Consider the following 24181-nt stretch of genomic DNA (forward strand, 5'->3'; position numbering starts at 1 on the left):
AGGATAAAAGAAAAAAATAAGTCAGAGATGAGCTTGAGACTTAATATTATGTGTTCCTGTTGTGAGCACTTTCAGCAGAAACTAGGTCTGAGAAGTAAAAAATAAATAAATAAATGAATAAATCTTGTGAATCCACATCAGAAGCAGAAATAACAATATTGCATTGTTAAGTCAGACTTTAATTTAGAATATAGCACAAGTTTGCTATCTGAATTCGTACCCTTTTGTCAGTTTACAGTTTTCTGAGCTCATCTCAAATTTCTGCTCCAGTTTTGCAGTTTGTGGGGGCAGGTGATGATCCACGTTCTTGTCGATTCTCTCAAATGATGGAGCAGAGGCTTGAGAAGGTGTTTTCTGAAGCACAGGCCAAAGTGCTCAACATCAAAAGCAGACTCTCTGCTCAGGTACTGTGATGAAAGAGGCGTGTACTCCTAACAGTGTGTAGGTTTTGGTGTAAAGTGACTGTTGATGAAATGCTAGAGGTGAAACATGCAGTGTGTAGCATTCATTGTCATTGTCACTGTCAGTGGTCATCATACTCTCCATTGAGAGTTGGTGTTACATTTTTACCTTTTATTAAAAAATACCATGTGTAAAGGACCATCCACCAACCAAATTAGAAGATAAAATGGATGATGTACACTATAGTTTACTAAATATAACTTGTGGAATATTAGAATAAATGTAACTTCAACTCAAATCAAAAATGATTTAGCAGATAGTCCCTTGGTGTAAGAGGCATAGGCTGTTCAAATAAGAGCTGATTTATCAGATGCAAATTAATTATGTGTAGGGAGGCAGTGTTTGTATTCATTTTAATGAGCTGCCACATTACAGTGCACCCTATATTAAAGCTAATTTGATGGTTATGCGTTTTAAAAAATGTATGCTACAATATGTCTGCTCTCTATTTATGCCTTGCCAGCCATTTGGCGCCTTGATGAGTTTCATATTTTTTGATCCAACACAATAATTGATGTTTTGTTTTTCATTCCCTATTATCAGTCATTTAATCTACAAGATTTGTACTAATCTTTCAGATTTGAACATTACAGTGATATAATCCCAAGCATTTTATGTGACTATACCTACAGTCTTCTTTCTCTTGGCCTACACCCAGATGCTGAGTGTCACCCAGGCAGCAGGCTCTCCCGCTGTATCGTTGATCTACACTGTGAAGAATGGGACTGTCTTCCTTAATGGTACCACTGCCTCAAACCTCCTTGGTCAGCTGTCAGCGGAGCTGGTGGGCTACTTCCTCTTCTATCCACCACTTGTCATTGCTGAGCGTAAGTCACAATTTACATTCAGAAATACATCTCTTGTCAGCAGTTATTCAACAGCCTAGTATACGGAGAAATACCAGAGGTAGTTTTCTTTTGGTAATTATTGTTTCTTCCAATGGAAATTGGATCAAACAAAAAGAAAACTGGTGTTCTTTTCTTAGTTTTTTCCTTGTGTTGAAGCCTACCAAAGGTTCAATATAAAGTTTTCAGGCTGTGTCTCACAAAGCATGTTGGTCTGATATTGTGATTGACTTTTCAAGTAGAAGGAAAGATCCTGTCCATCCTTGGAAATGGTACTTAATTTTAACTTAGTGAAAGTGGTTGTTTTCTGAGCATTCTGCATTCACATAGACTGGACTACCTCATAAGGTTTACCTATTCAATGGTAGAACACAGGAATTCAATTGCTATACCCGGCTGATGTCCAGTTTCTCTGTAATTGGATGTTTATGACTGTTCTGCTGCTTTTACGATCACAGTAGTTTTTTAATGATTGAGTCACTTAAAGATAGCTGATGCAAAAACACAACTAAGCCTGTGCCTTTCATCTCGATCATTTGAGGGCATCTGTGGCCTAGCACTCCATCTGTGTTAGAGTTATACTCAGAGAAAAACAAATGAAGAGTGACAGGGAATCAGTAGGAGTCTAAACAGCACTCCCAGTACATCCCCATTCTGCAGCCTGTTTCCATCCCCAGTGTAACTGGGGAATGTAATGTAAGTTGCTCAGTGGAGGGAAATATGGTAGATGTAGTACTCTGAGATCTAATGAGATATCATTTTTATGATACTTTATTGATCCCTGAAGGGGAATTTCACTATTTTTGCTTGACCTCCAACACAGTTAGGTCAGAAGATAGGATGACAGAACTGAGCTCCTACGACTGATAGTAATTTAATCTCCTCATATGCGCACGTTTTAAATGTTGGGAAGGAAGTTAATTGAAGCCTGAAAACTGTAGGTTTTGATTTGGGTTTTGAAAGTGTACACTCACATTGCCTCTTTAATTTTGGCTGGTAACGTGATCCAGATTTAAGGTGTTTTGGCAGAAAAAGCTGTGTACCCAATGTTTTTATGGATGGGATACTGTGAGAGCAACAGCAGGGTGTTAGAGGACCTAAGGGGACGGGCTACGACATAGGGTTTTAGTAGCTCTGCAATATAGGCTGGTGCTTTGTAAACCGTTAAAAGAATAGTAAAATAAATTCTAATAGTAACTGGGAGCCAGTGTAGAGTAGCTAAAATTGGTGTAATGTGCTCACTCTTCCTGGTTCAAGTGAGAAGCCTGGTGGCCGAATTCTGAATGTAGCATACCCTCCGAAAGATGGTAAGAGACTCGACTGATGGTTTTCACATTTATTGCGGTTCCACAAACCAGCTCCATAAACCAACGTGAGAACTGACAAAGCAAAGAAAACAAAGCAGTCACATTTTGGTTTCCACTTTTGTCCATAATAAATGGTTAATGATCACAGTACTTTCTCAGACAACTCAGAATTGTACCAAGCAATACACCGCCAATTCACTTAACAGGCAGGAAAAGAGTTAGCATGTTTCCGACACAAATCATCTAACAATCACATAATCACTGTAAGCACAACACACACCAACCTTTTGCCTCCTCGGGGGGTTGCCAATGCACTCAGCCTTCGATGTTTATATCATTAAGTTGCCGTTTCTGCTTTGTTATCTTATTTTCCTTTGTTTACCTTAAACTTTTAATGTTGTACCTTTAGCTCAATCGTTCCGTAGTCAAATGGCTTTGTTTTGTTCGGCAATACAACACAGGAAGGAAGTAGGAAGTAATGGTCTTCAAAATAAAATGTCACTATTTAAAAACGGAACCATAATCTCCAGAACGGGCAAAATATACATATAAAAGCCGATGAAATTACATTTTCTTAGAAGCAACCCAAATCATGAAATGTATACCTAGAGAAATCATGTCAAAAATGATTAACCTGTAAACAATTCAAGCTGCCCTCTGGTGGACAAAACGAGAAACAGCAAGCACAAACAAACAAAATGGGTTTGCTACACTGAATGAGTTGTAATTATTTTACTGATTTGTTTGAGTCTGGTAGAAAGTGCATTACAGTAGTCAATTCAACTAAAGATGAAGGCATTATGTGTAAAAGGGGCTTCAGTGTCTTGCTCAAAGTTATCCTGCATAATCAAACCTCTGCCTTACAATCTGAATGAGGTCTGAAGAAAGACACATTGGAATATTAAGAAATCAAGAGACTGATATTCAGTTGGCTAAGGACCACCTCTAGGAACAGCACATCATCCAGTTTTGTGTATCTAACCAGACATTGGTGAGTTTGACAAAATGGAGCTTTGGAAATGCAAGGTCATGCTCGGCATCACAGAAGAATTCATGCCTGAGCCAGGGTTTAAAGGAGCAGTGTGTAAGATTTTGTGGAATCTAGTGGTGAGGTTGCAGATTGCAACCAACTGAATGCCCGTCCCCTCCCCCTGCCTTCCAAGCATGTAGGAGAACTTGTGTTGGTTGTGAAATTTGCAAAAAATGTGAAAGGTCCTCTCTAGAACCAGTGTTTGGTTTGTACATTCTGGACTATTGTAGAAATATGGTGGTACAAGATGGCGGCCGACATGGATGGGGACCTGCTTCCTATCTAGATATAAAGGGTTCATTCTAAGTTAATGAAAACACAACGATACTTATTTTCAGCTGTTTATAAGATAATCATAACTACGTTTTTACCTTCCTGTTCTCTTGTCCTGAACCACAGTGTGCACTCAATCCTCCCACAGTGTAAATGACTGAATTATATTTAGCAGAACTAAGAACCAAGAGATCATGTTCAGTTAAATACTGTTCTAGAAAGACATACAATAAACTGTTCCCCAATTCTGAATGCTTTTAAGTGCCCAACCAACAAAAGTGTACTCTTTGCAGGTCCTGAAAGTGAGGCTGAAACTGTGCTTCGTTCCTTATTGAGACATCTAGCCTCACAAAGACCAAATTTAACAGTGTATTCTGCTCAATTTGATATATTTTTTTATAGCTGACAAAATGATAAATAACAGTAGTAATTTAACCCCCACTTTACGGTAGAAATGAATGGTCAACCATATCCATATGCAGTAATTTACACTCGTGTTTAGGGCCTGAGATTAACATAGCCAGCAAGTAGAACAAATAGTGACTTTCATGACAGACTACCCATGGTTTTTTCATTGATCCAGATCAGGTCATGTATTTACCAGTCATTCTTGACCACCCAAACCAAGTGGTACATATGACACAGTTGCCTGATATTTCCCTTTATGAGTTGATGAGGGATGCATGAATACACATTAAACAACAGATTTTCCTGCAATGGATTAAGTTATACTGAGGACTTTAGAAATTACTTCAAACAGATTGGCTGAAAGAAGTTTTCATATTTCGACCACATTCGGAGGGGTCTTTGGAACAGGACATTTTGTCAACTTGTTTGACATTTTCTGTTTTAAAATCTAAACTTTGAAGGATGCAGCCCCTGAATTGAGATGCATCACCAGTGGGACTGTTGCGCAGACAGCTGGCAGTTGTGGTTTACACAGTGCTTAGATCAAGATGAATAGAATATTTGCTAGTGAGCATTCAATTAAAGCTCACTTTGTGTTGTGATTGAATTACATTAGAAAGTGAAGCTACCCACAGGCGGGATGATTTGGTTAGGGAGAAAAGAAGGAGAGAGGGCAACTAGATACCAAGGAGGGACTCAGAGGGAATAGAAACTGACATAGAGGAAAACCCAGTAAGACAAGAGGACAAAAGGAAGAGTGAGAGAGTGAGTGACAGTGATTTTGCTCTGTTTGTTTTGTACCCTCGCCATTAGTGACATTACACTGTTCACAGGAGGCGTGAGCATATGCTGGCAGCGGCTGCCTCCTCACTTCAAAGCCAGTTATCACAGTAAATAATTAACAGTGGGGGATTCTCATACCACCTTGGGGCTCTGCTATGACAGAAAAGGCCCAGGATCTCACACCACTCCGGAGTGCCTGTTTGTAGCGCCAAGCACTCCGTCGTTTCTGTGGCGCTTATGTTGGCTGGACTGCTGCGTTCAGCTCTTTCAGTCCCCCTCTGCTCCTCAGCAATTTCTCTCAGGTGAAATTTGAGAGAGGCTGTTTGCAAAATTTCTCTTTAAGAACACAACAATCATAAGTTCAAACCAAATTGCTAATTTCGAAATATGATTTTTTTTTGTTTTTCCAAGAAAAGACTTAAACATGCTCCTCAGTCTGTGTCCTCCAGGCTCTCATCACACAGCAGTGGAAACTCATGTGAAACCTCTTCACCGATTAATATTCCACATGATTTAAACTTATAGACAGTGTTGAACTGATTTTGCCGGCAGCCCTGCAGCCCTCCCCATTAACAATGTTAAAGCCCGTACTGTTCCTCTCCCACCCTCCTTTCCCTACACCTCCCTCTCCTCTTTCTGTCATGCCTGATTGTACATTTCTGTAGCGAGACTGCTTTCACAGGCCAGTGATACAGCATTCCCCCCAAAACACTCTACCAGCTTCCAGCACAAGAGCTTAATCAGGCAGGAAATACATGTAAGAGAACACAGAGACAGCCAGAGCTCAGGCAACTTAAAGCTCTCCCTGCTGCTGCATTTGTCTGACATGTGGTGATAATAAGGATTTCAACTAAGATTTTTGCCACACAAAATGCAGGAAACCGTAACATCTTCCCCTCTTCACTTAAAGGTTTCAGAGCTTTTACACATTTTGCCCACATTTACAAGCACTGATGCCTCAAATAATAGCTGTCACCACTTGTTGGAATGATAATTGCAGTGAAAATAAGTTCTTCATGATTATTACTTTTAAGAAAATGTTTTTAATTCTAAATCGTTAAATAATGCTTTGTCCACTATAGCTTAAATGACAACAGAAGCAGGTAGAAGCCTTATGTGAATGAGAGGCCAGGTTTAGATAATCATGTATTTATTTAGATTTAACTTTACCTTGCTTTTTCAAATTGTCAAAAATCTACCATTTGTCTTTTTCTGTAATATATGTCAATTTTACCTTTTAATTTTATAATCTGTTTTAATACAATCAATTTTTTTTCTCCTGTAAAATAAAATCTTCAAACACATTGTATTTACCTAATTTCCTCAGTAATTTGCAGGTATTAAACAGTTCATTTATTGGACATTTTACAGAGAGACGGTGGTGAAATTTGGTACAAATTCTAAGAATTTCAAACAGTATTTGTTAATTTGCAAAAAAAAATATTGTCAGTGTGTATTTCTGTGTATCAAATAATATATATATATATATTTAAAATAATTTCCTAAAATTAGCTGCTGTGTAACTGTTCTTTGGACATTTCTTTGAAAGGGTTGTGTAATTTGGAAGTGAATAGGAAATGCTTATTAGTTAGTTTTTAAGAAACAACCTAATATGCTAATATATTGTTTCACACACAAAACTACATGCTAAAATCTTAGTATTTTATGTCAGTTAAAGAATAGTTAAGAATCTGATTGATTAAGATTTTGTTTAAATGAATATAAATCCAAATGTAATGAACTGTCACTTAAACCAACTTCACACTTTTTCTGTTTTTCTCATAATTTGTACCGAATTGCACCACCCTCTCTGTAAAATGCCTTAAATATTAACTGTGGAACACCTGCAAATTGCACAGAAAATTCTGAGGAAATTAGGATTAGCATAAAATAAAGCATTACCAAAAATGTTCTCATTGATGCAGTTGCAGAGAAAAGGATTAGATATGAAATACTAAATAATATTTTTAAATTCATGATGATGCTTTGATGCTTTTAATTATGATAGTTTGTCACGAGAATGGGGAATGATTGTGTTTTTATGTCCTTGCAGCACTGGAGTATCACAATCTGAACACCTCAGTCGCTACCAGAGACTTCTGGGTTATTACAGGTAAGGGTGTCACATTGAACACACAGGTTTCACATCTTTCCACTGAACATGAAAAACTGTCACTTATTTTAGGATAACATACTGTGTATGTGTTATGTTGCAGAATGAATCCATTATAATATAGAAACATAACATGCTGTAGTGCATGCATTTTTAAGATACTGACAGGATACCGACTGGACAACTGTCTTTGCTACTTCATGATACACAAACAACCAGAACAGGATGTATAGTATGTGATTGTATGTATGTGTACGGGAGGCTTCAAGTTTCCACATCACACTTGTTTATATTAAATACTGGACCAGGATTGGCTTCCAAACTAGTTGTGATGTCTCAAATTATGCTTGTTGGCCACCCCTTAAAGTTGGATTTTCAGTGAGCACAGTGAAACGTTCCACTTTCAGTAGTTGGATGTGAAAACAGCCTTTTGTGCACACATCGTACTGCACAGTGAAGCTCAAATGTTCAACTGTAGGAACAAGAGGCAAAACACATTATTGAGTGTATTTAAGTTTCCATTAAAAGCTAAGCATTTTGCTTTGCAAATGTAAAGTGCTTTATAAATAAAATGTTTTTTTTGTTGCTTTTTTGCCTTTATTTATGTAGTAACTGGCAGAGAGGCCAACAGGAAACAGGGAGAGAGAGAGAGAGAGAGAGAGAGAGAGAGGGGAATGACCTGCAGCATAGGTCCCTGGCCATATTCGAACCGGGGACGCTGCGATTACATGGCATGCGCTCTAACCACTCGACCACCAGGGTGGTCCTGGTGGTCGAGTGGTTATTATCAGTATTGTCATTATTATTATTATTATTATTATTATTATTAGAAACTTAGAGATAGATGACAGACTGCACACTATCCTAGTAATAACTAACTAATACTAAGTAATGAGTTGGATTGGATTATTGATTATTTGCTCTGCTGGCTTTATGAATGGCTACATATACAAAACAGTGTTCAAGGGCGCCCACAATGTAATGAATGGGCCTTGCACTTACTGCGATGACAGGTCAAATGAATTCAAGGTCATCCCCTCTATAATGGGATTTACAGACACTGAACACCATGTACCAGAATTATTGCTTTTTGAACCTTGATATCATGGAACAGATTTTATGTCAAGTCAGTTCACTTTTATTTATATTGTGCCAAAAAACAGCAAGTGTAATCTTAGGACACTTTTCACATAGAGCAGGTCTAGGCCATACTCTTCAATTTACAGACACCCAACATTCCCCAATTAGCCAGCAATTGACAACAGCAACAAGGAAAAACTCCCCTTTAGTGGGGAGAAGTTTCAAACAGACTGTGGGGAAAATATCAAGTTAGTAACATGCATTAATAGGACATGAATGTGTACACATGGAGAGAGGAGCTCAATGCATTATGGGGAGTGCCCCCAGCAGTCTAGGCCTATAGCAACATAACTATGGGATGATCCAAGACTGATCAGAGAGGAAAGGAAAGTTTTAAGCCTACGCTTAAATGTAGAGAGGGTGTCGCGCACACCCAAACTGGAAGATGGTTCTACAGTACCTGAGCCTGATAGCTGAGGGCTCTGCCTGCCAATCTACTTATGGAGAGTCTAGGAACCACAAATAAGCCTGCAAACTGGGAGCACAGAGTTCTAGTAAGGTAATACGTTACTATGAGCTCCTTAAGATATGATAGTGCCATATTATTGAGGGCTTATAGGTGAGATGGATTTTAAATTATATTCTGGATTTCACAGGGAGCCAGTGCAGAGAAGCTAATATGAGAGAAATATGATCTTTTTTTCTAGTTAGGCATTCTGGACCAGCTTGAGAGTCTTTAGACTTGTAAGGGAAGACTAATAATAATGAATTGCAATAATCCAGCATAGAAGTAATAAAAGTGTGGACTAACTCAACACACTCTCCTCATTGGTCAGCACATTTCCATATCTATCCTTTATCACCCTAACCTGCTGCACATCCTTCCCAGTTCGGTCCCTCAAGGCAATCAGTACAAGTCCTTTTGTCCTTCCTTAGTGTCCAGCCTCCCATATGCCTTTTCCTTAGCCTTTGCCACCTCTCTCTTCAACTTACACAGGATCTCTTCGTACTTCTTGCTACTTTGTTCATCTCTTTGGCTATCCTACCCACTGAATGAAAAGGAGAAATGCAGAGAAGGAAAATGAAACTAAGAGTACCCGTCTCCACTAAATCATCTGTTGAGTGTTTGATGGTTGTTTATTTGTGCTTTGGAACGTAAGATGGTGAAAGTGTCACAAGCTTATTCTCTCCAAGAGAAAACTTTCCATTGCTGCCTCTCCTATTCAGCACTTTCTCTCTGTTGCTCGCTCATTCTCTCAGCTCACTCGCCCCTCTCTCTCTCTTTTACTTTTAAAAAAAAAAATTTGTCAGCCAAGAAGCCGACAAAACAAGCCAAACTTTTGACATTATCAAACAAAGACAGATGTCCTCCTCTTGTCTCTCTCTCAAGGCAGGGTTATGCAGCTCTGATCTGTGCCTGTGCTCATGATTGTGACATGCAAAGTGCAGACGCCCACCGAGCTGCTGCTGGAGAGTGGAGCGGCGCTTGTTCATTCAAAGTTTATTAAATATTGATCATGTCGTGTGTTAACAGTGCACTTCCTTGGGTCCTCAGCATTACACCTACCTAAGTGTGAAGTAGATCAGATTAATGGTTCTTGAGATGTGCAAAGAACATGCATAGAGACAGACAGACAAACAGAGATTCCTTGCATTAGTAGAGAGATTACACCACTGAACGGCATGCTATTTACAGCTCACTAGCTACCCAGGTTGCTCTGTTATTGAGATTCCAGAGATTCAGACTGAGATTCGGGCAAATGAGCCTCAAGAATAATGACGGTTATTAGGGCAACTTCCGTCAGTGTTAGTATGTATTTCTATATATGGTCAAGTGGCATAGGCTACGAGCCAGACGGTCGAGTATGTCTGTCATCAGAATTACATACATAGGACAAATTTTGTTGGAAAGGCCCCAACTGATGTCAACGATGCCCCTCGGAAATCAGCTGACACACCAGTAAGGGTATAAGTGTCTTGCTTTCTGGTCACATCTTAGGATTGTCTCATCCATGTAGACTATTTCTCTGAGCTTGTATTCATTAAACATGAATTAAGAAAGAATTCCTGATTCGTCTCATCTTTGCATATAGAATAATCACAGAAAGACTCAGATTATCAATCAGCCTCCTGCTGCTTTAGAAATAAACATGATTTTTGCATGAATCGCTTAAAAGGTTTTTGAGACTGAATGAAAGTTTAAATAGGAACTAGTGCCTGTAGCAGCACCATGGATATCTGCATAGGGAACTACTGTACATCAGAGGCAGCTTGCATATCAGTTTGTTTACTTCTGAGGCTGTGGATAGCTCAGAAGAGGTGAGCAGTGACTGCAGGAACACCAGCAGTTTCTCTGAAGTAACCGTTACTGTACGATGACTTTCCTGACTTTGGCTACTGCAGCTAGTTCTTGTGTTTTAGGAGGTACTGGGGAAGATACATGGAGGTGGATGAGAAGTGGCGGAAAGAATTCAGATAATTAATTTTAAGTTAGAGTAAATATAGTTGGCACGAAAGATAAATCCACTTCACTGGAATAAAACTGCCTGGGAGCAAGGACAGATTTGGAGTTCTGTCGGGCAAACATGAAGAAGTCAACTTCGTTGATGTTAAAAGAAGTGGATTGATCATTTTTGGATGTGTGTCACAGAAACAATTGAAGAAGGCAGTGGAAATATTTGAGTTAGATGGACAAGTGTTTTGTTTCCCACTTCAAAAAAAAGATTTAGTAAAAGAAGTTGATGGAGTTCTGTATGTAAGTGTATGCAAGTAGATTTAAAGAATGTAACAGTTGTTGACAGCCATAGAGTGATCAGGATGAGTGATGGAAAACAAGACCTGTTATACTAGATTTTGAATCAGAAATTATGAGGGACGGAGAGTAGACTGTCCAAAGGGAAATTAAGAGATGGAAATCATGAGGATCAGGTCCAAGAGAAGTCTAAGCCATGAGGAAGCAGTTAAGAATGATATAATTCAAGAAGTAAGGGAGAACAATTAAGGTAGGAGGCATTTTATGAAGCCAATTGAGAGAATATTGTTTTGGTTTGGACAAGATTAAGTTCTTAGCATTTCTGTACATGGTGATTAACTGTGCCACTGAGGCAGAAAGTAAATCCAAAAGAATAGAGATATTTGTTGACGCAGCAAGAAAGTTTTAGGATGTTGTGGAAATGAATAAAGAGAGGAATTGCAGAGGGTGATGAGAGAGGCTTTCAAGCCCTCTTAAAGCCTATATTTGGAAATTATATTAGAGAATGGGATGAGGGATGAGGGACACGTTTTTATTTATTTACATTTATTTCATTTCATATATAATAAATTAGGCTACACAGGGGAATTTTGTTTTATTTTCAATCCAGTAGTAGATGGCATTGCAACATTTTGGATGGAAATTTAACTAAAAAACAACAAAGGAGTTCCTGCATTTCTTTTCATTGACTCAGAAACAAACTTTTGAAGCAATTTGTGAAACCGCCTGAAACGTAAAAGATACCATGACACACATTAGTTGTCATACCATCCAGCTTTTTTCACAAAATCCACCATCGTTTGTCCTTCCACATACTTCTCCTTGACACCATACCTGCCCATCACCTCCTCATCACCTCTGAGTTGTCATGGTTTTGATTGAAGCTACATTAGGTGATTTTTTACCAAAAGGAAACAGAAAGACTCCAAAACAAGCTCACAAGAAGCACACCCTTGATTCATCATTGGCCTATCAAGTTGTTATGGCCAACATTCACATTTATCAGACACAGAGCAACACAAGCATTTGATAGAGCCCATATAGGCTAAGAAAGAATCCTTTATCAATCTCACCAAAATTACATTGCAGGAAGCAGAATCTTCAGATGGGAAAAATTACTTTTGCATGCTGTGAGTTACTACAGTTTTGTAAGTGATTTTTGTGTTAGAGTGTTAGTTAAGTACAAACTGTATCATTTTGCCTTTACTGTACATGAATACATACTGTGTATTGGAATATGAAAACTGTGAAGACCCTAATTCTAATTCAGCCTCTATCGCTTCTTTTTTTGCACTGCTCTGTCCCTTCGCCAACAATGTACTTCCTCTGTTAACAACCATCTGTCCACCCTCTTTCTTGCATCTACATTTGCAGTGATCCAGGACGTGGACAATGCCAGCCTCGAGGGACAGTACCAAAGCTTTGCCAGTCTAATGGAGCTGCGGCTGGCAGAGTTGTTTGTGCTGGCAGGGCAGCACGGCACTCGTTTCAGACGAGCTACCACTGTAGGCAGCTACACTGTCCAGGTAAGAAACCGGCAGAGCAGTCCACTGGGAATGCTATGTTTGAGTTTCATTCTGTGATGCATGGTGTTATACTGCTGAGTGAAAACAGTGTTTGGCATATTCTTGTTCTGATGTTTTGCCTCTATGGCCTAGCACATGTTTATATTAGTCAGAGGTTTAATGAAAGCAATAATCCAAGTTTTGCTGGCTTATTTCTTACAGTATGAATATTTCATGAGATGTACACTTCGATATGCACTTTTGCACTTGCTTAGTTGATTACTTGTGGTCAGCACCTGATAATTAGGGAGCTTCTCAGCTCATCATTTGCTAATGGCACATCAAAACAAGCCAGAAGTTGAATGTTTTACTCAACATGTACTCTCATGAGACTCCATGTCTAAATGCAAGGTTTTACTTGTGTTTTACCTCGTAACAATAAACCAGCAATTCAGTAACAGCTGCTATTGAGTGTACTGTAGTTCAGGAAAACATACTGTATGTCCTCATTTTTCTTTTCCAATCAGATGGTGAGTGTCCGTAGGGTGTCAGGGTTGAAGAATCCAGCAGAGATGACTTACTATGTCCAGCACAATGGCGTTCCTTTAGCGGGGACGTCAGCTGCCAAGGTCCTGAATACAGTGGATTCTCAGACCATGGCACTCACCCTGGGCTACTTTGTCCAACTGCAAGCAGAACGTAAGCACAGCATCCTTACAGCATTTGACAAGTAGGCAAATACAGAAAACATTGACAAATAGACAGACAGGCAAACCAAAACACATGACTCATGCTGAGATTAGAGAGAAGAGCTGGAGCTGGGGTGAGGGGAGCAGAAGAAAAGGTTGAGGAAGCTCTTTTCTCTCTAATCTCTCTGAAATGCTCCCGGCAGGACAATGTTTGTTTGGGCTGCAGTGCTCCTCACTGCTCAGAGAATGGTAGCAGAGAGAGAGAAAGAGCTTGAGACAGAGTTGGTGAAAGGAGAGTGAAAGAGAGAGAGCATTCTGTTTTCTCTTATAGATTGTTGCGTACAATAGCTGAATCAGGCACACTGTATATCAGGTTGACCTGTGTGCTGTGTCGCTTACCGTGGGTGTGATAGATGTATCTGCATGTTTTAAAAAAGTAGGCTGTGTTTATACTTCCAATAAATAGATCAAGTGACTATAACTATTTAGTGTTAAGCATATCATTTTTGTCTTTTTTCAGCTGTGGTCAAAAACCCTCCTAATAACCTCTGGATAATCGCTGCAGTGTTGGCCCCCATTGCTGTAGTAACACTCATTATCATCATAATCACAGCTGTGCTGTGCAGGAAGAACAAAAATGACTTTAAAGCTGATGCCATCGGCAACCTCAATCCACGAGCTAAGGTATCTGTCTATCTGCGTATGACTTTGTGTGTAAATTGTTTGTGTTGGAACACCACACACACATATACTGTTTAAAACATTTTCTCTTATTTTCAGATGGCGTATCGCAGAGATGTGGGTTATTATCACCAGGTATCTGACTCTGTCTGTTTTCTCTCATTACTGATCTGTGTTTTCATCTTCAGGGCTCAACTGCACCAACAGTGGGGTCTAAATGGGATTTTGCACAGACATCACCTGTGATATATTTCAATAAATCCTACTGTGCTGATGAAAACTACAGATACTGCAGCACTTAGAAGTAACAAACCATTCACAGTGAGATTTTCTTGGATGAAAGGCTGGTATTACCTGCTCTTCTTATAGTGGTCTCTACTAGATGAAACATTTGAAAGACTTAAGCTTTACAGAGAGTGATTATTATGGTGATAGGTTTTTCAGACAGAATGCCACTGTGTGTCAGCTGACAATTTGTTTGTTTGATGCGAGGAAGTTTGAAAACTGTTTCTCATCGTTGCATCGAAGGTGTCACAGGGTAATCTTTGCATCTCCATGTCCATATCCTGTTGTTTTTGCGGCTCAGTGCTTCTCTTCCCAGGCATACATCACTGTAGATGAATGGAATGCAAAGTAAAGCAGTCAGCACATCCAACTGCTCTATTTGTGAAATTTCATTAGAAAGAAAGCAATACAATCTGTAGTAAACCCTGGAAGCCACATCAGTGCTACTTCCAGAGCAGTTACTATTACATAAAATATACAGATCTGAAAAGTCTCATGAAAACCACAGAAAAGTTCAATTCCATCAGATATGAAATGCTACTGGGCTGCTTCTGACAAACCTTTACATTCTATATACAGTCAGTTCTTAAAATGCTCACAAATAGAGTGACTTCTGAAAATTTAAATGAAGCCTGACTTACACTACCTCCTTTATATTCTCACACTGTCTGTGAGTCAAACACTTTCATCACATACACGAGTTTCCACAGTTATATCAGCAAAAGTAGCACATTGAGTTAGTGAGAAAACTGCAAGATCTGTGTTTGCTATAGGAAGAGAGAGAGAGAGAGTGCATGTTCTATAGTCAGGGAAGTTGCATATTGATTTTGCACCATGGCTTGGCTGCATTGAGGCAGTGATGTGTGACTGACAATTTATGACACTTCGATGAGAGTAGCCCTAAATATTTCAGTGTGTGTGTGTGTGTGTGTTTGTGTGTGTGTGTGTGTGTGTGTGTGTGTGTGTGTGTGTGTGTGTGTGTGTGTGTGTGTGTGTGTGTGTGTTTGCGTTTGTATGTGTGTATTAGTGTATGGGGCATCCTGACAGTATCCTCTAAGTTGTTAACTGTTTAACTTCATTGCTATATTTCTGTGACAGTCTGCAAGTCTGATCTTGTCACCGCCCACTATGAGTCATTTATTAGGGACCGAGCCGAAAGGCAAGAGGGCGAGGACTCCAGAGGAGTCCTGCCCTTGCCTGGATGCAAGGACCCTATTGAATTTGTATCGTTTTTTATTATTCTACCGCCTCTTTGCGCCTTAATTTGACCCCCTAAACCTGCTCCAAAACTCACCAAATTCGGAACGTACATCAGGTCTGGCGAAAAATTCGATAAAATGGAAAAACAAACAACGTCGAACTCTCTAGCGCCACCTAGAAACACTAAAACGGCCACTACGCCTGATAGGAATGTCGTAGAAAGTTTTTTGTCTTATCAAGACCTACAAATCACGCTCTGACACCCCTGACCTAAATCCAACAGGAAGTGCACAATTTGCTGTTACATGTGGGATTTTTGACGATTCTTGGCCTGCTACAAACGCTATCTTGTCCGAGGGCGTTCATCGTGGCGTCTTCAAACTTAAATAGCTGACTGAGCAAACCCTGCTGCACAAATGATCTGAACAACTTTTTCATTACTCGTCCGGTTTGGATTTTAGAAGCCCTCAAAGGTCAAGTGCCCAAAAACCCTCGCCAAAACGCTCCCATAGACAATGAATGAGAGGAGTGTCTCATGCCACTTTGACCCTAAATTTGACCACCTAAACATGCTCCAGGACAGACCAAATTCAACACGCACATCAGGTCTGGCCATACATTTGACAAAATGGAAAAATTAACCCCAAAAGTACCAAAATGGGCTCTCTAGCGCCACCTAGAAACAGTAAAACGGCTCTAGCACCACCTAGAAACAGTAAAACGGCCACTATGCCTGATAGGAATGTCGTAGAAAGATCAAACCAAAACTCAATTGTTTGTCTTATCAAGACCTACAAATCACGCTCTGACACCACTGACCTAAATCCAACAGGAAGTGCACAGTTTGCCTTTAAATGTATGATTTTGGACGATTTTTCAGGCTTTTTCAAAATATATATATTATTCCTGCATACTTTCAGATATAGACTTCATTCAAACGTCGAAATGTAGCCACAAGTCTCATCTATAGATGTGTGTAATTTGGTCTGGCTATGTTTTACACTTTTTGATCTGCGGATACACATGTGCACCCTGTTCCTCTCCCATTCAATCCCACATCTCCATTCTGTCTGCCAATGCTCTGCAGTCGTTAACTACCATGGCAAAGACTGTGTGTGTGTGTATGCAGTTGGCTGAGCCAGGTTCATTTGTGGTCTTAGTGTGCCACCCAGTGGAGAAAACTTGTCATGATACCTGATAAGGAAGTTTTTTGATGCTAGTTCAAGTTTATTGACTGTATTATTATGATTTTAGATATCTGTGCAGTCTGTCAACTATTTCACTGACATTGCTGGCAAAGTCTAGATCAAACACGAATTACATGAGCATGAACTACAAACATATCTACAGGTTTCACTGGAAATAAGTTCCTCTCCTGTTTGACTCATCAAAGTGGCAGTTCATTTCAGTTGCTCAGTCTAAATGTCTACACAGACAGAGAGAGAGAGTGTGTGTAACGTATATCTACTTATTGCAGTGTCCAATAAATGCCCGGGTCTGAATGCATCAAAATGCACCTGACGGAAACCTTTCCGCTTCGCCGCAGCCCGATGTGCGCAAGGGGGCGAGGTCCCGCCCAACGCTGCTCGCAGCTTTAATTTGACAAGAATTTGGAAGAAGATGAAAAGGGCTTCAGTTAAATCTGTGCTTATCTATTTCAAAGCACAGCAGCATAGTAATCCCAGTCCTGTTGCTTAAATCCTCTGGACATTTCTTAACAAGATACACTTTTGGCTATTTTCAGATTTCTGTCTACATGACAGTTCCTCTGATTGTCCAATGTGTACTTCTTTGTTTCTGCTGTCATTGATTACTTTTTGTGACTGCAGGTATGTGTAAGGATATCGTTCTTACTTTGTCTCATTTCATTTTCATTAAACCTGTCCATCAGCCAGTGCAGGGCTTTGACTATGCCAAGCAGCACCTGGGCCAACAGGGAGGAGATGAGGAGACCCTGCCTGCCAGTCAGGATACCTTAGTGATGTCCCTACATATTCGGGACACACCCCTTTCACTGGAGAAGGCCCTGCAACAGGATGGCACGGCCAACAAGAAGAGCCTCACTGCTGACAAACACAAAAGGTATCAACATCTCCATAAATAAATAATAAGTAAATGATAATAATAAATAAAAAGTTAAACTTCCAATTAATTTAGAAAAAAACAAAAACAACTAACTTCATTTTCATCACTATAAACACAAAGTTGAGCCAATTTTCATATTTCCGGGACTAAATATAAAATAAACAGGAGAATACAATGCACAGGTTTTACAGTAAAATAAAGCTGTCATGGAGATGATCTTAACTTGAGGTGGTAGCTTGAAGGTTGAGGTAGGATTAAAAATGTGGGCATTTGAACATGATCATTATGATCACTGCTTTCTTTACAAGTTTTCAGTGCAAGTGAAAGGTGTTCAAAGTTAGCATACTGAGGCATGTTTATATATATATATATATATATCCAGTATCCATGCATTAACTATATATGTGACATAGGAAATGTTTGAATGAATGAAAAATGGAAAATAATCTATCCTATCCCCTAATGGGGCAAAAAATGTAGAGTTGAGGGTTCACAGAGGAAAGACCATTTATCAACAGCACACATTAAGATACCTCAGTCTGTCAGGCTCAGCTTGACGCAGTCTGAGCTGTATTTGTCAGACTCAGTTAGCATGTTAGCAACCAGATGATTATCAGCTAGATCATTTCAGTTAATTCAGAAATACTTTAAGGTTTCTCCTTTAAAAGAGACTGAAGGCTAGGATCCACCAACGGTTAATACATTTTCTGTGTGTATATGTTACCTCAGGGATTGCACCACAGCTCTATGAGAAATCTCGCGGGTCGTATAGAGGTAGGCAGAATTATAAAACACAAAGATCCCTGAAGCCTTTTTTTCTGTTCTCATACTACCCTGATGCTGAGTGATAGGCAGTCAGTCATGAACAGAGCTCTCTGTATAGGCAGGTGAAATTGACCATTTTCCTCATTTGACAGTCAGTAGCCTTTTTTTGGAAATAAATTGCCATATTAAATCATGCTAAATTATTTAGGAAGACAAAAGGGTGTAATTTTTCAAAGCAATGCAGGATAATGAGATCAAATAAATGTATGTGACAGAATAGGAAATGTATTGACTGAAGGCCCCGCAATAATGATTTTGGAGACTCCCGGGGCAGCAAAAGCTTTACATTTGTTAGTCATCAAACTATTGTCATCATACTGCTATATTATTAATCAGCTGTATGGTATTATTACAGAAAGAAGATGCAATGCTATGAAAGCTATGTAGCATATGAAGTATTTATAATAAACATGTAACAGTTACCATGTTTTTTATAGTTTTTATAAAAGCACATACAGTAGTAGATAGCTCAGAATGTGGAACAATAGTTAAGTTTTTAAGGTATTCAGGAAGATTGCTGAAAGAAACCTACCTAAAACATCTATTATGTAATATTCCATTGGTCAGTAGCACAGAGGCCAGCTTCGCAGTACAACATGATTTCAGCTCTTTACAGAAGCCCAGACCAGTGACAGCTAACCAAGTGCTGTGTTCATTCAATCATTCAATGTCTGACAATGTGTTGGATGATGCTGTGGTTACATTTTTATGTTATTTATTTTTAAATTATTTTTAGGTTTGGTTTTTTCCACCCTTTTGGTATTTGCATCAGTGCTGTGATTCTCAGGATTTTGAATACATCGTTTTCTTCTTGACTAAGACTAGTTGGAGGTTTTCTCAGTATAATATGTTCTGCTCTTAAACACAGCAGTTTAAAAAAACCCTCTTCTTATAGAGGTTTATTGTTATTTTACTTCAAATAAAATAATAAGACATTACTCTTTGGATATAGTAAAGCTAATATGCTCTTATGCATGGTGGGTACAAACACCTCAATTAGTTATTACACATTGCACGTCTTTGTTGAGGCTGTGACCGCTGCATGAAGCATTCTGCAGCACTGCCTCAATGAGAGCAGGGAGGGCAGCCACTGTTCCACTGTCTCTTGTTTCTGTTATCATTTTTACCAGACAATTAGGGGATAGACCATGGTGCTTTGATGTCACTGTCAGCCTCGTGGTCCTCTGAGCTAGGGCTTGATCAGCTCTAATTCTGACTACAGTGCAGCGTTTGAAGCTAGTGAAGCAAGAATTGGATAAAGCAAATGTTTGTCCAATTAATGGAAAACGCAGTTTGGCTTCACCCTGGACATACAGGATACATACAGTACATGAACATGGAATGCATAAAGTTTATAAAAACAAAGATGCTGAAAAATACTGATAAATGCACAAAGACACACGCATATACACACACATCATTTGGCAAGATAATAAATAGATTTCAGTGTAATTGTCATTTAATACTTGACCACCTAATGATGGTGTCTGTGGTGTTGCTGGATTATTCACCTCATTATTTACCATGTGTATCATTCCACTGTAACAATAGTGGGTATCAATTAATAACAACACAAAGGACTAATAGAGCAGATTTGACAGATATCCTTTATAAACAGGCAGTGTGTATTGGTTGTTTTAATAATCAACATATTTTGCAAAGAAATTACAATAATAATACATTATGTTTGCTGGACGCAAGCTTGAGAAAGGGAGGAAGGTGAGGTTGTTAAAGGGAGGGATGACATAACCTGGCTGTGAGCCCAGCTTCCCGAGAGCTCACCGCCTTTCCTGTTGCTATGGTTACTTGCAGCAAGTTGCTGAGTGAGGATGGTTCCGTCATCAGCAACGAATCAGAGAAGCTGAATTCCGGCAGGGGCTTGACAGTGCCGAAAGTCACAGCACAGCAGAAACTGACAAAGGAGGAGACGCGCAAGAGGGACGGTGAGAGTCACACTCAAATGCAAATGCAAAAAAAAATTTCCACAGTTCCTTTGCAGACAAGGTCAGGTGTAACACAAATGCCAAAATCTCATCATTCTGTTTCACCTGCGTGAGACAGTTTTACCAGTGTGTGTTTCTCATGCACATAGGTACCATAAGAGAAATGCACCACTACTGCAGCTTTTTTATAGCCAGAAAGGTAACCACTCAGCAGTAAGCAGGGATGGAGTCGATGCATAAGCATGAGACAGACACTCTGCTGACATGATAGAGTGTGTCAGACTAGTGGATAGTGTGACACATTGGCACAAAAAGATATACACATTCACTCATACAAAAAAAGAGAAAAAAATCCATGCAAACTCTCACATCTTGTACTCTTCTAAGATGCCTAGCCGTTTAAGTAAAAGCCGTTAAGATGTTGAACTATTTTTTGTTCTATTCTTGTCCACTGGCACTCAGCCTACCACATGTAGTGGGTGTGAGTTAAATTAATCAAACTCAAATACTCTGCTTGTAAAGTGGATCGAGCTTGCTCGATTATGATTTTCTTAATGGGTGAATTTAAATAATTCATCAGCTGATTTAAAGAATACTGGAATTGAATCCAGTTTATTTGATGCAGGATATGGAACGAAAGTGCAAAGTCAGTTTCTATCATCTATCAGAGAGATGTATCGCCACAACCTTGGAAGCCAAAGCTATCTTTGTGATCTATCGTCTCCGTCCACCACTTAATTTGCTGACACAGATGAGTGATGGGATGTTTGACATAATCCCAGTGTCAGCCACAGAGAGACAAGGTGAAAATAGTGGGACAGTGGGGGGAGGGTCCAGGCTGGCAGAGAGACAAAGAAGGAGTGTGATAGTTTGTTCCCCTTTGACTGACAATGTAATGATCAGAGGTATTTGTAGTCTTTTTGTGAGTGAACTTCCTCTCTGTTCTTTAGATCCATATGACACCTCCTCTGGCTCCCTGCAGCTCATTTCCATAAAGCCCATGGCAGCTCAGCCCAACTGCTCACACCCTGCATCCTCTGACCGCAGCCAAGACTCAGTTGTCGTCAATGGAGAGGTAACACATGTCTGCACAGAGTGTACAAAGTGCAAAAATATATTTAAGCCCTGAAAACCCTATCTTTTCAATCAATTGTCAAACTATTTTACTGCCAAGGTTAGAACAATTGTGGTTGTTTCACAGGAGAGATTTCACAATTTTTGATTCTGTCCTTGCTTTTTACATTAGTTTGGACAGAACTCAGTTGCAAAAAGCAGATGTCAAGTATGGCAGTGCACCAATGAGTTAAGCAACATTCAAAACAAAATGTGATGATAGTTGTGGCGTTGTTTGTTCACGCTGCCGGCACTGTCAATCAAATCACAACCACACTTTAATTCGACACGACTATAACTACTAGAAGTTAAAGCTAAAAGTTAAAGTTTGTTCCCCCAAAACTTTTACTTTATTGTTGCTTATTTTGTCATGATTATTTAATGTCATAGAAAAATACCAAAAGGTTGGAAGGAAATAGAAAATTGTAAAAAAAAAAATTCTTAGCATGATATTATTTTGTTTAATGAAGCTATGATCAGGTTAGGACCAGGTGTTAAAAAAGTATGATTCAAATTAAAAAAGAGGCTTTGTCCTTATTGCAAACATATCCCTGCCTTTTCTATACTCTATAATAGGGTTGTTTTTAATATAATGGGAACTACTTCAAATATTTACCTCCAGTAAATGATATAATCCAACCTTTACAGTCTGATTTATAGTAGTAGATCAAAGAACAACTACAAACAATTTCAATAACATGATCCAAGATTTATAAGCAGTAATATAAAAATAAAAATGTGTTCATAATCTTTAAGTGTGTCCATGACATAGCAGTTTTATTTTTAGAACTTGTTATTCTCACAAGCTCTCTGATCTTTCATCTACAAATCCCTTTTGAGACAGGGCAAAACAATACCACATACAGCAACAAGACCTTGTGTCTGCTTTCGTTCTGATCTCCCTGTATTTCTTTGCTTTAACTTTGCAGGTGAGCCTGGCTCTGAAGCAGAAGTCAGACATTGAGCACTACAGGAACAAGCTGAGGCTAAAGGCTAAGAGGAAGGGCTATTATGATTTTCCTTCCACAGACGGCAGCAGCAGCGGTCGGGCACTGGCGCACAGACAGCGGCACTGCCATGAGAGGGCAGCCGGTGAGCATGGCAGACCAATGGAGCCTGATGATGAGCGAGGTTCCACTTATGTCAAGTCTCACAGGAGGTGAGGGGGGAGTGGAAAAGCAAGGGAACCTAGGTTTGGTTGAGTGTTAACAGAAAACAAAATCCATGCTTACATGAGGGCGAGAGTAGATACAAGGATACAATTTCAGCAGCTGCAGGTGACATAGCATGTGATATTATGACTGGATTTCTAATCACGGTCAGTTTTCTATCCCTGCCTGTGTCTAATTAGCTTAAAGATAAGTAAAACTGTGTTGTCTAATGTCATTATCCTGTCTCAGTAGACAGTGAGAGACCCATCAGGTCTGTCTGATTAGTTCCCAGTCCTGAGGTTCCGTAATGGAGCTAAGAGGATTGGTGGAGTGTTGCACAGTCCCCTATACAGGTTCTGTTTGCTTCTTCTTCTGCTTCACAGATGCACACCAAGTCTGGTTACTGCAGATTCAGGTCAAGGATGAAAACACACTTTTGCACACCAGATTTACATGTAGCCACACTAGCTGCCCCCCAAAAATAAACCAACATTGAAATTGTGGCTTGTGTGTGTTGACTCAGGTCTATTGCTATTTTTTAATCCTGTCCTGGTGAGCAAGATAATAATGTCATAGACCAATTGATATTTACTGACAATACGAGTTAATGACTAATCAGCTAAACCAACAACATGCTTTTCCCCAGCTGAGATGATTATGTTAAAATAGGTTTGCTGATAGGCCTCTTGTCTGCTGTCACTGATTGCAATTTGTTATTTATTGTACTGGATACTCTTGTCAGCATTGCAATTGCAATTTTGCTGTGCAACACCTCTCAAGGATACCCTTGACATTTAAAAATATTATTAAAAATATTGATTCAGCTTCTTAATGGGAGTTATCCTAACATTCATCTTTTTGGTAATGTACATCACTTTGTGTAGCTTTTTGAAAGCAACTCAAATACTCATCATGTCTGGCACAATGAAACCAAGAGATTTCATTGTACTAGACCTTCCCTCCACCTCAAAACTCATTTTTGCTGCAGGCTCACTTAAGTTATGGCTGAAAGTAATTGAAAGGTTTTCATTTAATAACTCCAGGTCTGATTTGTGCTGAATCCAGTCTTTACTCAAATTGGCAGGCACTCCCAGGTAGGGCAGACAGCCTATCGCAGCAGACAGAGCTTGAGTAGCCCAAGTCCTGGAGGAACAGAGATGGACCTGCTTGTGATGAGGGAGAGACCGAGGAGAGGCATCCGCAACAGTGGCTATGACGTAAGTTACAAGTTATCACCCAATAAACTTGTTTCCCAATCTGATGCAGTTTAACTTCTTGTTGTGCACCATTTTGAAAAAGAAGAACCCAGTAGTCTACAATAGCAGAAACACACACACACACACACACACACACACACACACACACACACACACACACACACATGTAAAAATAGAAAATACAATTATCAAACAGGGCTCTTCAGTGCTAAATTTGTGCCTCACTGCCCTATTTACTGACACTATACAGCCACCAAGATAGAAATCAGACATTTTCTGCTCAGGTGTGGTTTCCAGTGTGCCACAGCAAGCAAAAGGAAGAGAAGTTGTTCATTCATAATTAAGAGATAATATTTATAAGGTCTTGTCGTTTTGATATATAATGCATCCCAGGATGGCTGGTATTCAGGCATCTCTGAATACCAGTATGTGAG

At 39.4% G+C, this 24181-nt stretch overlaps 1 protein-coding gene across 1 annotated transcript in view; it reads left to right on the forward strand.

Moving 5' to 3' along the window:
• Positions 1–24181, forward strand: part of kiaa1549lb (KIAA1549-like b) — a 63834-nt gene that overhangs the window by 35192 nt on the left and 4461 nt on the right. Inside the window, exons 6-17 of the mRNA XM_062428165.1 lie at positions 271–404; positions 1121–1289; positions 7162–7221; positions 12428–12579; positions 13086–13257; positions 13768–13931; positions 14028–14063; positions 17305–17495; positions 20136–20266; positions 21217–21341; positions 22309–22538; positions 23615–23747. Coding sequence (XP_062284149.1) covers positions 271–404; positions 1121–1289; positions 7162–7221; positions 12428–12579; positions 13086–13257; positions 13768–13931; positions 14028–14063; positions 17305–17495; positions 20136–20266; positions 21217–21341; positions 22309–22538; positions 23615–23747 — 1697 coding nt within the window. The remainder of the gene's footprint in view (positions 1–270; positions 405–1120; positions 1290–7161; positions 7222–12427; positions 12580–13085; positions 13258–13767; positions 13932–14027; positions 14064–17304; positions 17496–20135; positions 20267–21216; positions 21342–22308; positions 22539–23614; positions 23748–24181) is intronic.

This window comes from Scomber scombrus, chromosome 1 (genome assembly GCF_963691925.1).
Source record: "Scomber scombrus chromosome 1, fScoSco1.1, whole genome shotgun sequence".
Taxonomy (NCBI): Eukaryota; Metazoa; Chordata; class Actinopteri; order Scombriformes; family Scombridae; genus Scomber; species Scomber scombrus.